Here is a 13,805-nt window from a genome sequence, read left to right as displayed (position 1 = left end):
ACACACACACACACATATATATATATATATATATATATATATATATATATATACATAGTAGGGTTTTTTTTGGAACAGCAATTTTTTTTTATGATTTGAAAAGCTTCCAAATAATTCATGTCCTCCTGCTCATTGGGAGGTAAGGGTGTGACCTACCTTGCTGGAAGTAAAAGGGAGACGGGGAGAGAGAGGAAGTAAGCTACCACTTTTGAGTCTTGCAGATGAAATTTTACTATTTAATCCTAAGCCATTTCAGAGTGTCATCAAGAGTTTGGAGTTGTTCTGAGGTCCTGTCCCTGTGACAGTGGGTAGCACTGTGCTGAGCTTACCACCTGTGCTCTGGGGCTCTGCTCAGAGCTGGCTGGCCTGTGATCCTGAGGAACTGCTTTGAGGGTGGAATCTTTGATACTGGGGAGCTTTTGCTGTAATAATGGGTAACCCTGCTTGGAGGCAGCAATCCCTGCCATACTAAGTAGTTCCCCTCTGAGGTGGCTGTCACCACGTGACACCAGGCAGCTCAGCTATTGAGAGGCTTTCCCAGTGATACTGTATGGCAGTCTTAGTTTGCTTTTGGAAATTGCTGTGATAAACACCATAAGTAAGGCTACTTGGGAAGGGAAGGGTTTATTTTAGCTTACAGTTTATCATGGAGAGAAACTAGAGCAGGTTCTCAAGACAGGAAGCTGGAGGTAGGAACTGATGCAGAGGCCGTGGAGAACTGGCTTGTTCCGCATCGTTTTCTCAGCCTGCTTTCTTATACAAGGACCTAGGGGTGGCTAGCTCAAAATGAGCTGGAACCTCTTACATCAATCAGTAATCAGCAAAATGCCTCGCATCTTGCTTAGTTGAATCTAATGGAGACATTTTCTCCACTGATACTTTACCTTAACCTGTGTCTAGTTGACAATAACAAACAAGCAAACTAAAAAAGGAACCAATTCACTAGCACTGTTCTGAAGTTGCCACTCTGGACTACTGAGTAGCTTTGCTCTGAGGTGACTGACTGTTCCTGTGATACTGTGTAGCTTTGCTCTGGGGTGACTGTCCCTGTGATGCTCAGTAGCTCTGCTCTGAGGTAGCTGTCTGTCCCTGTGACACTAGGTAGCACTGTTCTTGAACTGTCTGTTACTGTGAGCTGCTGTCTTTGAGAGGGTAGTTCTCAACTTGTGGGTCACGATCTCTTTGGGGGTCGAACAACCCTTTCACAGGGGCCACCTATCAGATACTCTGCATATTAGATATTTACATTATGATTCACAACTAGAAAAGGTATAGTTATGAAGTAGCAATGAATGAATTTTATGATGGGGAGGTCACTACAACGTGAGGTACTGTATTAAAGGGTCACAGCATTAGGAAGGCTGAGGACCCCTGCTGTAGTTCCAAGGCTGTGCTGGTCTCTGTAGTATCCAAGCCTAAAGGATAGTCTTTACTATAAAGATTTCTTCTTCCCAGTCCCTCTAAGGGTTTCCTCAGCAGCTTTATCTGCTCCCCCTATCCTCCTCAGGGATAATTTCTCCAACTACAACCCTTTCAGCCATCCGAAAGTTTCTTAAAGCAGATTTGCCCACCTCAGATTCTACTGTAGCAGTGACATTTGTAAAGTTATCAGGGATACAAAGATGCCTTTTCCATTTCATGGTAAATGTGTGGGTTATTTTTACCCTTCAAGACCTTCCATGTTTACCACTTTCTTTTAGAACTTTTATTGCTTCCGAAGAAGAAAGGTGGAGGAGAGTCGCCATGGAGCTTTTGGATTCTGAATGTAAATAACAAGCATCATGCCATCTCTGGGTATCCGCTCTGTTACCAGGCTGTTCCTGGTGACTGAATGTGGATGCCACCAGTGTCTTGCTCACCTGGGTCACTGTCTAAGCTTTCCCTGTAGCTCCGGATGAGCATTCTCTGTGAGATTTGTCTACCTGGAGCTGCTGTTTTCTCCATTGCAAAAGCTAACCCGTGGTTCAGCATCCGCTTGCATTCACACTAGCTAAGGCACAATGAAGTCACTGGCAGGGAAATGGGCTGCAGGCCGAGGCTGCAAGTCTGAAGTGTCTTTCTTCTGGACAGTACTTTTTCTGGTTTGTTTTATTTGCATTAAGCCTTTGTAGCTACTTCATTTTTAACTTTGTTGACTCTGGGGTGTTTTAAATTTATGGTGCAGAGTTCCATGCTCAGCTGATTACTGCTGCGCTCAGGAGCCTCTCAGGTAGATGTCTTCATTGTTCTTCTGCACAGTAGAGTACCATAGGTGGGATTGAAGAAGCCTTCTTTATCTCACTGAATCTCTGCCAATAGTTCCAAGATATGTCTTGTTTTATAAGATTACAAAGTCCTAAGTGTTTCCTAATTTGGGGTTAGGCATTTTCTGCAAGGCCTCTAATCTTCCTGTTATTCATTCTAAATTTGGCTTCCAGTTAAGAGTAATTGAGGCTGATTTTGTAAAGTATTTTCCCTGTTTATTCAATGATTTTATCTCTGGAATTCGAGGCCTGAGAGAATCAGGATATCAAAGTAGAAGTAAGAGATAGAGCTGAGCTGATATGCCCATTACTTCTGGAAGATCCCTTAGGATGCAGGCCCACAGAGGCAGGATATCTATCTGTACAGTGGGCAAGAGTGGGCACATCAGGGAGTCAGGAGAAAGGCCCATAGTGTATCTCTAGTTGAAAAAATTCTTTGTGTTTCATAAAGAAAGTGGCATTAATGTGATAAAGTCACTCACATCTTCAAGTAATGTATGTAAGACATCTTCAAGTCAAACGGAACAATCTGATTCCTTTCCTGAGGTAGGTCACCTGTGAATCAAGGAATTTTCTACTTCATTTTGAAAATTTGTTGGCTCGGGGGTGTTTTAGATTTATGGTGCCGAGTTCTGTGATCAGCTGATTACTGCTGCCCTCAGAATCCTCACAGGTAGATGCCTGTGCTGCTGGTGGCTTTTTGCTTTGCTTTGAGAAGACATGCTTGAATCCTTTTCGTGTTTGACTCTGGTTGAGACTGTGTTATTAAGAACTTCTTTACAGCTTATGAAATAGCTAGTACAGTTCACTATAGCTGCTTGGGACCATTACAATGAAATATTTTGTTTTGTTTTCTCTTTCTCCCAGAGAAGGGGGGAAAGGGGAAATACAGAAACATAAACAAAACCACAAAGTGAGTCTTGAAAGGCAGGCGAATGGAGTTTTGTCTTTGTGCTGCTGAAATGTGTCTATGAAGCATGAATCTTATGCTAAGAGTGTTGTGAACTGCTGGGCCTCTTGACTCTAACTGTATCTAATATAAATCTATATATTTTGTATTTTCTGTTCTTTCTGCTTCCACAAAAGATGGGCCAATCAAGCTTTTCTGTAGGTTGCTCCTCACCAAGCGTGTTGAGTATTTCCTGTGTGTTCTGTTGGTCACCCTGTGCTTTGACATCTCTCCACTCCATCCTACTTTGAGCCATTGCATTTGACATTGTGTCTCCAGCTAGTCTGGGTGTTGGGTGACTGTGACTCCAGGTTTGCCCATGTGTTTCAGCTGAATCTATACACTCTCCTGCAGGCATGGCCTGGGTCCACAGGCCGTGTTCCAGTCCATCCCTTTGATAGAGGAATGTTTCTCTCTTAGCATTTAGTTTTTATAGTCAATTCTAAGCATTCCACTCTGAAAAGACTGCATTCTAAGGAAATATGGAGAATAAGGGAAAATGGTTGGCTGTACCTTACCAGGACCCTCCCACTGCCTGTGGCTCTATTGTGTGGAGCCACACCCATTTAAAGGTACTTACTCTAGTTTGAGTCCTGGGGTCACAGTTTATATCCTCGACACCTATAGGCCCTGCTGTGTGCTATACTTTATGCCTAGCTTCAGTCAGGAAAATTTTCCTTACTTGACTTGAAAAGATACTTCTCCCACCATCTCCCTTACTGCAATACTGCACCATTTGGAAGAAGAGTCAATTAGAGAAAGCCGTTGCCTGTAGAGGTCATTGATTCCCTGGGTAGTGTAGACAAAACTTAAGTGTGACCAGGAATCTAACACTGTTGATAATGGGAAGGAGGGTGCCACGTTTGGTGATAGAAAAGCCTGTTTTGGCAAAAGCTGTGTCTCTGTGTTGCTGCATGCTTCTGTGTGGATTTATCTGATGACATTCCTTCTCTTTCTGTGGCCTTTGTAACCCTGGAGGAATGAGAGGCATTATCTGTATTCCTTTTCAGTAAACATCCGTGGAGGCAGGAGCTTGCCAGTAAAAGCTCAGGTGCTGGTCATCTTTGTTGTCTTCTATTCCAAAGCATTAACTTTCTCTCCCCTTACCTGCTAATAAGGAATAGTGAGGCTCACAGTAGACAGGTGGGGGCCCTGGACAGGTTTATATAGGGGTATATATAGCTAAGTGCTTTGGAAAGCCTGGTTTATGATGTATAATAATACATAGGATGGCAAACTGTTATCTTTTAGGTTTGTTTTCTCAAAATGAGAGGTGCTAATTCCTTTTAGCCCATAAATATTAGATCCCAGCCTCTGTATTTCAGCACATTTAACAAGTTCACTAATGATGTCTAGATAAAGATAGCTGACTCCTTTAAAAAGATGGGGGGAAGAGATAGTGGCACTCTTGAGGGGCACTATGATTTCTGCATAGGCCCTCTGTTGTCTTCACTGTTCTCTGATGTAGGCCACTGATGCTCCTAGTCTATTTGAAATGACTGTGCAGCCAGTGTGGACTCTTTATTACAGTCGCCCACAGGAATGCGTATTTCTAACTGAAGAGCATCAGTCTTGATGTGATACTCCTGGCAGGTTAGACAGTCCTTTCTCCCTGTGCTCTCAGACCATCCTTTAAAGCTTATGTATAAATATATATCCTAGGAACAAGAGTTGAAGACATTAGAATTCAGGGCAGTATTTTCCCTCTTCTATCTAGTCACATTGTCTCATAATGTAACTTAGAAAGCAGTAGTCTAATGGCCTCAGTAAAACCAAATAAACTCAATACTCAACCCCTAGACTGCTTTTATGAGACTCCAGTGTCAGGCACCCAAATGGGGACCTTGAATGGCTCTGGTCACGTCCAGGTGCTCTCTATATTTAGCATTGCCTGGGTGCCTCTTGCCGTCTTCCTCCAGTGTTAAAATGTCATCTGCAAGGACTGTTGTCTTAATGTTCCCAAAGGTTACAAGGTTTTAGACAGGATTTAATTTCCTTATCTCTGACACCTTCAGCTGTGAAAATTAAGAAGCCAATCAAGACGAAGTTCCGAATGCCAGTGTTTAACTGGGTTGCCCTGAAGCCCAATCAGATCAACGGCACAGTCTTCAATGAGATCGATGACGAGCGAATCCTAGAGGTACTGATCTCCTTGCTTGTGGACTGGAGGTGCATGCTCTGCTGCAGAACAAAGGAGGCTGTCCTATTGACCAACAAGTGTCAGTGACAAAGATGTAATGTTTCTGTACTCCAGTGTGAAGAACTAGACTTTCACTATCAAAAAATTAAACTGGAAATGATTTTTATAGGAGGGTTTTAAAACTATGTCTAATAAGATAATAGTTTTGAATATCTTAAGAGTTTGCCACCAAATACATGTCTGACACAACCATGCCCTTTAATTTGTAAGAACATAGACAGACTTTTGAACTATGCTGATTAGGGAATCAGTAACAATACTGACTGTCTGGTTTCATGGATTTAACCTGTCGTAGATGTCTGTGTAATGCAATTATTAAAAGCATTTAAATTGAACTGTTAGAATCAGTAGTTCTCTTGACATTGATTTCTGACTAGGAGATAGGAGAACTCTAATAAAAACAGGAAAAGTACAGCAAGTTATGCAGGAGTAAGCACTCAGCATTATGGGAGGCCTTTGCTTTAGAGAGCACCCAAAGGATGAGGCTTCTGCTAACAGTGACTTCATTTTAACGTATGATCCGATTTGACAATGCCATCCTTTTCTCCACTCTAGGATTTAAATGTGGATGAATTCGAGGAAATATTCAAAACAAAAGCCCAAGGTCCTGCCATTGATCTTTCTTCAAGCAAGCAGAAAATAACACAGAAGGGATCAAGTAAAGTGACATTATTAGAAGCAAATCGAGCCAAAAACCTTGCCATAACTTTAAGGAAAGCTGGAAAGTCTGCTGATGAGATATGTAAAGCTATCCACGTGTAAGTTTCCAGCATCCTGGGAAAGTCAATCCGAGCAAGCTCAGCATAAGGAAGAAAATAGGTTACAAGTCAGCAGAGAACAGAAGTAGTGGGGCAAAACCTAAGCACAAAGATGGAGGACTTCTTGGTACCCCCACTTTTGAGCTCTCCTCCTTCCTCCTGTGCTATTGCTTTGGAACTAAGATGTGAACACCAAAGCACTGCACCAAAAGGTACACAGGACAGCATCATATCCGCCTGTCATTTGTCAGCTCAGAATGAGAAGGTCTGGACTGGGACAGTGTTATTATCTTATCCTGGTCAGTAGAGGCCTCCAACAGGGCCCAAATAAAATTGCTGAGTGGGGCAGATCATGAGAAAAGGGAGAGATGGCATCCTTCTCTGGAGGGTCTGGAGTGTATCTAGACTTGCAGAATCCACATTTGATGACATCTGTGGAATGACAGAGATCAATGCCAGCTGCAAATATGACACAGATGCAGCTTTTAGTCCATGACAGCAGGAATGTGAATTATTTGATCTTAGTACTTTCTGGTCATTTTAAACAAAGCTTTTTTTTTTTCTATTTTTTATAAATTGCATAGGAGGCAATAGTTTTGTTTGCCTGTTAAAAAAATTTTTCCAATCTTCTTATAGACAAAGTGATGCTATTGATGTTTTTGGAAATAATTTTTCATAATTTGATATTTTATAGTTTTTGACTGGTGATCTTACCTAATTCTAAGAGTTCATTTGCTCTAATTTTGTGTCTTTAGCCAAAGACATAATCTAATATAGCTTTCTGCGGTCTTTTCTGATTTTTCAGTATTGAAATGTCCTATGCAGTCTTGTTTTTAATCTCATATACCTTTTTTGCTGTACTAATGAATGGGTAACCTACTTTCATCTTTCTTTCGTTCTTCCTTCTCTTTCTTTCTTCCTTCCTTCCTTCCTTCCTTCCTTCCTTCCTTCCTTCCTTCCTTCCTTCCTTCTCTTTCTTTCTTTCTTTCTTTCTTTCTTTCTTTCTTTCTTTCTTTCTCTCTCTTTCTTTCTTTCTCTTTCCCTCCCTCCCTCCCTCCCTCCCTCCCTCCCTCCCTCCCTTCCTCCCTTCCTTCCTTCTCTCTCTCTTCCTTCCCTCTCTTTCTTCCTTCTCTTTCTTTCTTTCTTTCTTTCTTTCTTTCTTTCCCTTCCTTCTTTCTTTCTTTCCTTTTTTTTTTTTTTCGAAAGAAAGATTGTCTGGAGAATATAAAAATTAAGCAAATACTTGTTCAAATTGAGCAAACTTCTACCTAGAGCTGATATTCCTTCAAGGAATGTATGTCTAAATGTCTATGTCTAAATTATCCATATAGAATAGGAATTTGACTGAGTTGTTTCTAGAGAAAGCAAAATAATGACAAAAACATTTTCCAAAATTCACCAGATTTTCTGTAACTGTACAGTGGTGATCTCTTTGATTGAATTATTTCACAATCCTTGGACATGCAGAGCAGTCTGTGTTCCAGCATTAAGATTCTGTATGCTGTTCTCTACTCTTGATTCCTAAAGGCCATAGCCCCTGGGAGGCCTCAGATAAAAGCACCAGAAACTTGAGCTTCAACAGAACAGCTGTCAGAATCCATGGCCTGTTAACTTAGCAGAAGATGAGCTGGGTTGCATAGGAGTACATCACTGACATGGGTACACTGCTTTCAGGTTTGACTTGAAGACACTACCAGTTGATTTTGTTGAATGTTTGATGAGGTTCTTGCCAACTGAGAATGAGGTCAAAGTGCTTCGGCTCTACGAGCGAGAGAGGAAGCCCTTGGAGAACTTGTCAGATGAGGACCGTTTCATGATGCAGTTCAGTAAGATTGAGCGGCTCATGCAGAAGATGACCATCATGGCCTTCATTGGGAACTTCACAGAGAGCATTCAGATGCTGACTCCTGTGAGTTGACCAGCTCTGGCAGGGAAGGGGTACAAAAAGATAGAGTTGTTTATTCTTATGTATCTCTCAATGACACCCAATATAATATGGGCTCTAAAGAGTCTCTCCAGAACTTTCTAGATTACATTTGGAATTAAGCTTTGGTTTCCACATTGTGTATCTAATCTAGGATCTATATCTAGGCATATAGCTGTTCTCTCAAAAGAATACTGTTTTCTGTGTCTGTAAGTATCCTCTGTGTTTCAGAAAGCAAGAGTACAGAGGACACTAAAAACCAATTCTCATTGGCAAGACTAGAATTGTGACTCTCATTTCTAAAAATAGCTCTGTATCTTAAGTGAGCAGTAGGCTTGAGGGATGCCCAGGAGCACTGACATTACTAGAAGATGTTTCTTCTTTGGCCCTATGCTGAAGTAGATTGTGGTGATGTACAAATAAAGACTAGTCAGTTGTCTTATCCCCTCTGTTAGTCTGGTAGAGACTTAGGAATGTCACAAACATCAGTTTGTCCTTGGCTCTCTTTCTTAAGAAATCTTAGTTACTACTCACAGTAGCGTATTTGTTCAAAACATGTTCTGAGAACTTCTAGAGAGTTACATGGTAGCCAGTCCACTGCCTCCCACCCTCTGTATGACTGGACATCTTTACTGATTTAAAAGTATGAATTGTGTGTGATTAGAGGTGGTACACACCTCCGTTATGCCGGAGAGGCTGGTAACTCCTACCTTGAAATCTTACTGGTTATGAGTTGGCTACAGATGAACGATTTCCATGTTACTTGTCACTGTGAATAGCTTTTGAGAAGAACTTATGTATGGTTACCTGAGACGTAGTTAGCTTTTAGTTTCCAGCGGGTTTGCCGTTTTTTTAACAGTCTTCCCCTGTCTTCCCTTCTTCTACTTGGAATCCAGCAACTTCACGCAATTATAGCAGCGTCCGTCTCTATCAAATCATCTCAAAAGCTCAAGAAAATTCTGGAGGCAAGTACAGTTTTCTTGTTATGTTTGTGGAGGTCTGACATGCCGGGGGCCCTCCCGCACACGGGGGCTGTTCTGATGAACTCTTCTTTTCTCTCTCACTTTTCCAGATCATCTTGGCCCTTGGAAACTATATGAATAGCAGCAAGCGAGGAGCAGTCTATGGATTTAAACTTCAGAGTTTAGATCTGGTGTGTGAACTAAAAGGAATACGGGATCCCTGAGAGACTTAGAGATGCAGAGATTAAGTTGTGGATGGAGAGCTTCTATTCTGGGAAGGGTTGAGGGAGGGGTTGGAGGAGGAGCCTCTTATTGCAGGAGAGTGAATTGGTATAAATTTCCTGAAACACCATTTGACAGGAAGGACCCTTTTACCCAGTATTCCATTTCTAAGAATCTTTTCCCAAGAATCTGAATTATAAATATTGCGTTTTATAGCAATAATCTCAAGTTCCAGTGTGATGGGAAATGACTATGGTGACAGCTAATAGAGTGAACCATTTAAACCAAGTTTTTAAAAATTGGGTATACTTTTAAGACACATAGATAATTTTGTTTAGGAAAAAAGTAGAATATAGTTATATGTATATATTTAATTTCTACTTTTCTGCATGGACAAAGTCCTTTGCAAAGTTATCCTTCGTGCATCCTGTCCAGGCTGTGCAGGCCTAGTGTGGCTTCCAAGTCAGGGAAGGCATAGTTAATTGATAGTTTCATAACACACACACACACACACACACACACACCCACCCCATAATCTGAGCAATAGTATCTAGCTAGGATTTGTCCCAGGATCTTCAAGGATACTAAAAATCTCAGATGTTCAAGCCCCTTCTATAAAGTAGTGTAATGTGTGGATTTATCCTAAACATGACCCCTATCTTTTAAATCATGACAGGTTCACATATAATACCTAGTACTTACATCATGGGTTTGCAAATAATTGTTTCATGGTATTGTGTATCAGATAGTCACAAGAAGATGTCAGTACTGAGACCAGCTTGTGTCTTAGTATTTTCTAAGTCAGGCTTGTAAACTTCACAGATCCAGAATACCTGGACATACAGAGAGAGGCAGCTCTTAGAATCATCAGAGCTAGGAATAACGGAGAACACTGCCTCGGAGCCATGGAGCATACCTGCTGGCTCTGCCTTGCGGCTCTGTGTTCTCCGTGTTGAGGAGCACCAGCATTGGGAGTCTTTTCACTTTTGAGCGAGGGAGGTAGGTGGGTAGTAGATGCAGAGATACAGAGAATTCTTACAAGAAAGATGAAGATCTGGAGCATTCCTAGCTCAGTCTTCCCTGGCATCATTTAGCACATACTGTTTAAGCACCAGTGGCTGGTTCTCTACAGAGTACATTGAATCTTGAATCTCCTCTGGGAATCTTTTTCCCAGCCCTCTGTTATTTACTCTCAATACTCATAACTTGCTCTTGTACCTAACCCATGTCTCTTTTTGTTTCCAGCTGTTAGATACGAAGTCAACAGACCGAAAGCAAACGCTGTTGCACTATATATCAAATGTGGTAAAAGAAAAATATCAACAAGTTACTCTGTTTTATAATGAGCTTCATTATGTGGAAAAAGCTGCAGCAGGTACTTTATTTCAGCTGTTTGTTAGTGTTACCTTGGAGTATTTAATATCATACTTATGAGGGAGTCATTCCATGCTTTAATACTCTTTAGAACTCACTGTAGAAGGCACGATCAGAGAGTCAGTTCTGGGGTGGAACGTGTTATAATGGTACCATCTTCCCCTGATTAGTTAAATGTAGGCCTGTAGTAAGTTCTGTCAGTGTCTTCTCTCTAAAGATCCAGGTCGTTGAGATGCATTTCTTCCATTGCTCGTCCATCACCCTGTTTGTTCTCTCAATAATGGATAAGATGCTGAAAACAGCCACTCCTAAATAAAATACCTTTGATTGACTTCATGGCATCCTGCTTGTTCAGATGTGGCACTTACAGGCTTTATATCTAAACTACCAGTATTTATTGGTTGCTGCTTTGCTTTGACAGTTAACATTTTCTCATTTAAATCATTTGTGACAACTGGGTTATACACGACACTAGCAATCCCATATTACAGGTAAGATCATTTGTGGAGGTTATCCTGTGTAAGACTCAGTTGGTAATATCCTGGGGAAAGTAATAAAATCAGGACTAGAATACAAGGCTTCTCAGCATTGTATGACAGTTGATGTACTGTTCTTCTCACAATAATATCCGGGTCAAAATAAGAGCAATAGGCAACCTTATCCCAGAGTTAGTAATAGACTGTTATTTTCAAATTATAATTAAAAATTGAACCATCAATGCCAAGTGTTCATTATAAACTATTACTAGATTCTTGAAGCAACCCCAGACTTGCCGAGTCTGTACAGAAATTATGATTTCTTTAGCCAAGTGAAATGACCATTGCTTCAGCATTCTGAAAGTACTCTGCCCTACACTCCCATAGATTTGTCAAATTTTCTTATACCAATATGTAGGCCCATTGCAATCTATACAGTTCTTACAGGTATAGCGGCTTTTATATAACGACATAATTCACTCAGACCTAAGCAAACTGGATGAAGATGTTAGATAAATGAACAAATGAGTGAGTGGAAGTATAACATGGCTTGACCAGATGGTGTAGAGGCCATTGCAGAGTCAGACCCACAGGTAGAAATGGTTTTGTGTCTACAAACAGGCTGGTATAGACACATCGAGGGCTCACTTCTGCAGCTAGCATAATGAATGGTTTTCATTTGCCTAAATTAAAGTATTTAAGTATAATTCCAATTAGGACTCAATAGCAAGATTCTACCTTGTTAAGTAGTGACACAGGTGCTTTGGCGAGGAAATTTTCCTTTGAAAAAAGCTTGTGAGAAAACTACAGAGACTAATATGCTTACTTGGTGAACCCGTGCCCAGGCTAACTGACACATGCTCTTAATGTTGTCAGGTGGGACTGCTCCTTGACTGATCAGCAGACAGTTTTGAGTGCTTTCTCTGCACTTCCCCTTATCACAAATATTATGGGGTCAAAACTGGGGGAAGCACTGGGGATATAATAGGGCAGGTCTAGTAAGGGGAGAACACGCCACACTGATTCATAAGTCATCTGTGTACAGAGAGAGCTGAGTGACAGGAAAATCAAAATGGAACCAACTTCTCTAGGGAAAATGGCTCATAAGAGTTGAGGAGTGTGCCACTCTGGGTGGTGGTATTATTCCAAGGCTTATGCCGAATTCTTTGAATCAAGAAAGGGTTTTGGAGTGGGAGGGGGGAAGCCATCCAAGGTTGCCTTGAGTCTTAGTGTTCTATGCAAAGTACATTTGAGCAGGTACAATTCTGCCCTCTGCTGGACAGGAGTGCAAAAGCATCCAGAGTAAATAGGCTAGGGGAAAAACAAAACAAAACAAAACAAAACAAAACAAAACAAAACAAAAACCTGTTGGGTCTGTTTGAACAAACATCTAAACCAATTGGCTGGATGTGGGTAGAACCTTGGTCTTCAGTACAAGAAGTAGAGGCTGGCATTTTTTCCCCAGACCCTTGCTATCTCTGAACTGTGTGACTTAATGGCAAGCCACAGAAATTCTTTATGGTGCATATGAAGAATTTATTGTATTTGACAGTGGCAGTTCATAAATTACTCATGTGAAAGACTACCCGTGACTAAAGGTGGGACCTAATGTGAGGTCTTAAGTCAGCCTTACAAAGTTCCGGGACCGGGCATCAGCAGCTGGACTTCCTCTCAGTAGGAGTTTCCTGACATGTTGACATTCTCTCCCTCAGTCTCCCTTGAAAATGTTCTGCTGGATGTTAAGGAGCTGCAGAGGGGAATGGATTTAACCAAGAGGGAATATACCATGCATGACCACAACACACTGCTGAAAGAATTCATCCTTCACAACGAGAGCAAGCTGAAGAAACTGCAGGATGATGCTAAGATTGCTCAGGTAGCCTAGGAGAATGTGCTCTTCCAGGCCATCTGAGGCACAGGCTGTGTGCTGGGAAAGTAACGGGCCAACTTCTCATGTCCCTAATGTGGAATTTTCCTCTTACTGTCCTTGAAAGTGCCTTTTCCAAGTGGGGCCTTTTGTACTTTTCTATAGAAGTCCTTTTGTAAAACAGCAGAGCAGAACTGGGCTCCCAAAGCAATGTCCTTGGAGTTTATGGTTTCTGTGGATCTTAGACTTCATCCTCCTCTGCCACTCCAGAGACCTCTGATACACAAGTAAACCTAGAATAGAGTGCACTGCACATCATCACAGAGCAGAAGGTGGAGTGCTGGGGGACTGGAGGCAGACAGAGATAGCTCCTGGTTTGGGGTTGTGGTGGAACACAGAGGAGACTGTCTCCTTCATGGGAATAATGCAAGGAATATGAATCAAAGAGTTGGGATTTAGAGCCAGAGTTGCTTCCATGCTCCTTTCTGATATTCTGATACTGTGATTTAAGGAGTTGTGTCATGTCCTTAGGAAACTTGTAGAAGAAATAACTCATTGTGTGTGTGTGTGTGTGTGTGTGTGTGTGTGTGTGTGTATGAGAGAGAGGGAGAGGGGGAGGGGGAGGGGGAGAAGAGGGAGAAGAGAAGAGGGAGAAGAGGAGAGGGAGAAGAGGAGAGGGAGAAGAGGAGAGGGAGAAGAGGAGAGGGAGAAGAGGAGAGGGAGGAGAGGAGAGGGAGGAGAGGGAGAGGGAGGAGAGGGAGAGGGAGAGGGAGGAGAGGGAGAGGGAGGAGAGGGAGGGGAGGGGAGGGAGAGGGAGGAGAGGGAGGGGG

The 13,805-nt window shown here is 41.9% G+C and overlaps 1 protein-coding gene across 5 annotated transcripts in view; it reads left to right on the top strand.

Annotated features, from left to right (window-relative positions):
- The window catches only part of Fmnl2 (formin like 2), a 275,210-nt gene that overhangs the window by 249,771 nt on the left and 11,634 nt on the right, over window positions 1–13,805 (top strand). For all 5 annotated transcript variants that reach the window (XM_028769172.1, XM_028769169.1, XM_028769171.1 and 2 more), the window contains 7 exons: window positions 5,208–5,332; window positions 5,948–6,150; window positions 7,825–8,059; window positions 8,971–9,039; window positions 9,147–9,227; window positions 10,504–10,633; window positions 12,821–12,984. In XM_028769172.1, the coding sequence (XP_028625005.1) occupies window positions 5,208–5,332; window positions 5,948–6,150; window positions 7,825–8,059; window positions 8,971–9,039; window positions 9,147–9,227; window positions 10,504–10,633; window positions 12,821–12,984 (1,007 nt within the window). The remainder of the gene's footprint in view (window positions 1–5,207; window positions 5,333–5,947; window positions 6,151–7,824; window positions 8,060–8,970; window positions 9,040–9,146; window positions 9,228–10,503; window positions 10,634–12,820; window positions 12,985–13,805) is intronic.

This window comes from Grammomys surdaster, unplaced genomic scaffold (assembly GCF_004785775.1).
Source record: "Grammomys surdaster isolate TR1022 unplaced genomic scaffold, NIH_TR_1.0 191, whole genome shotgun sequence".
In the NCBI taxonomy this organism is placed as follows: Eukaryota; Metazoa; Chordata; class Mammalia; order Rodentia; family Muridae; genus Grammomys; species Grammomys surdaster.
The sequence above is the reverse complement of the archived record's forward strand: the minus strand, read 5'-3'. Positions and strand labels throughout refer to the sequence as shown.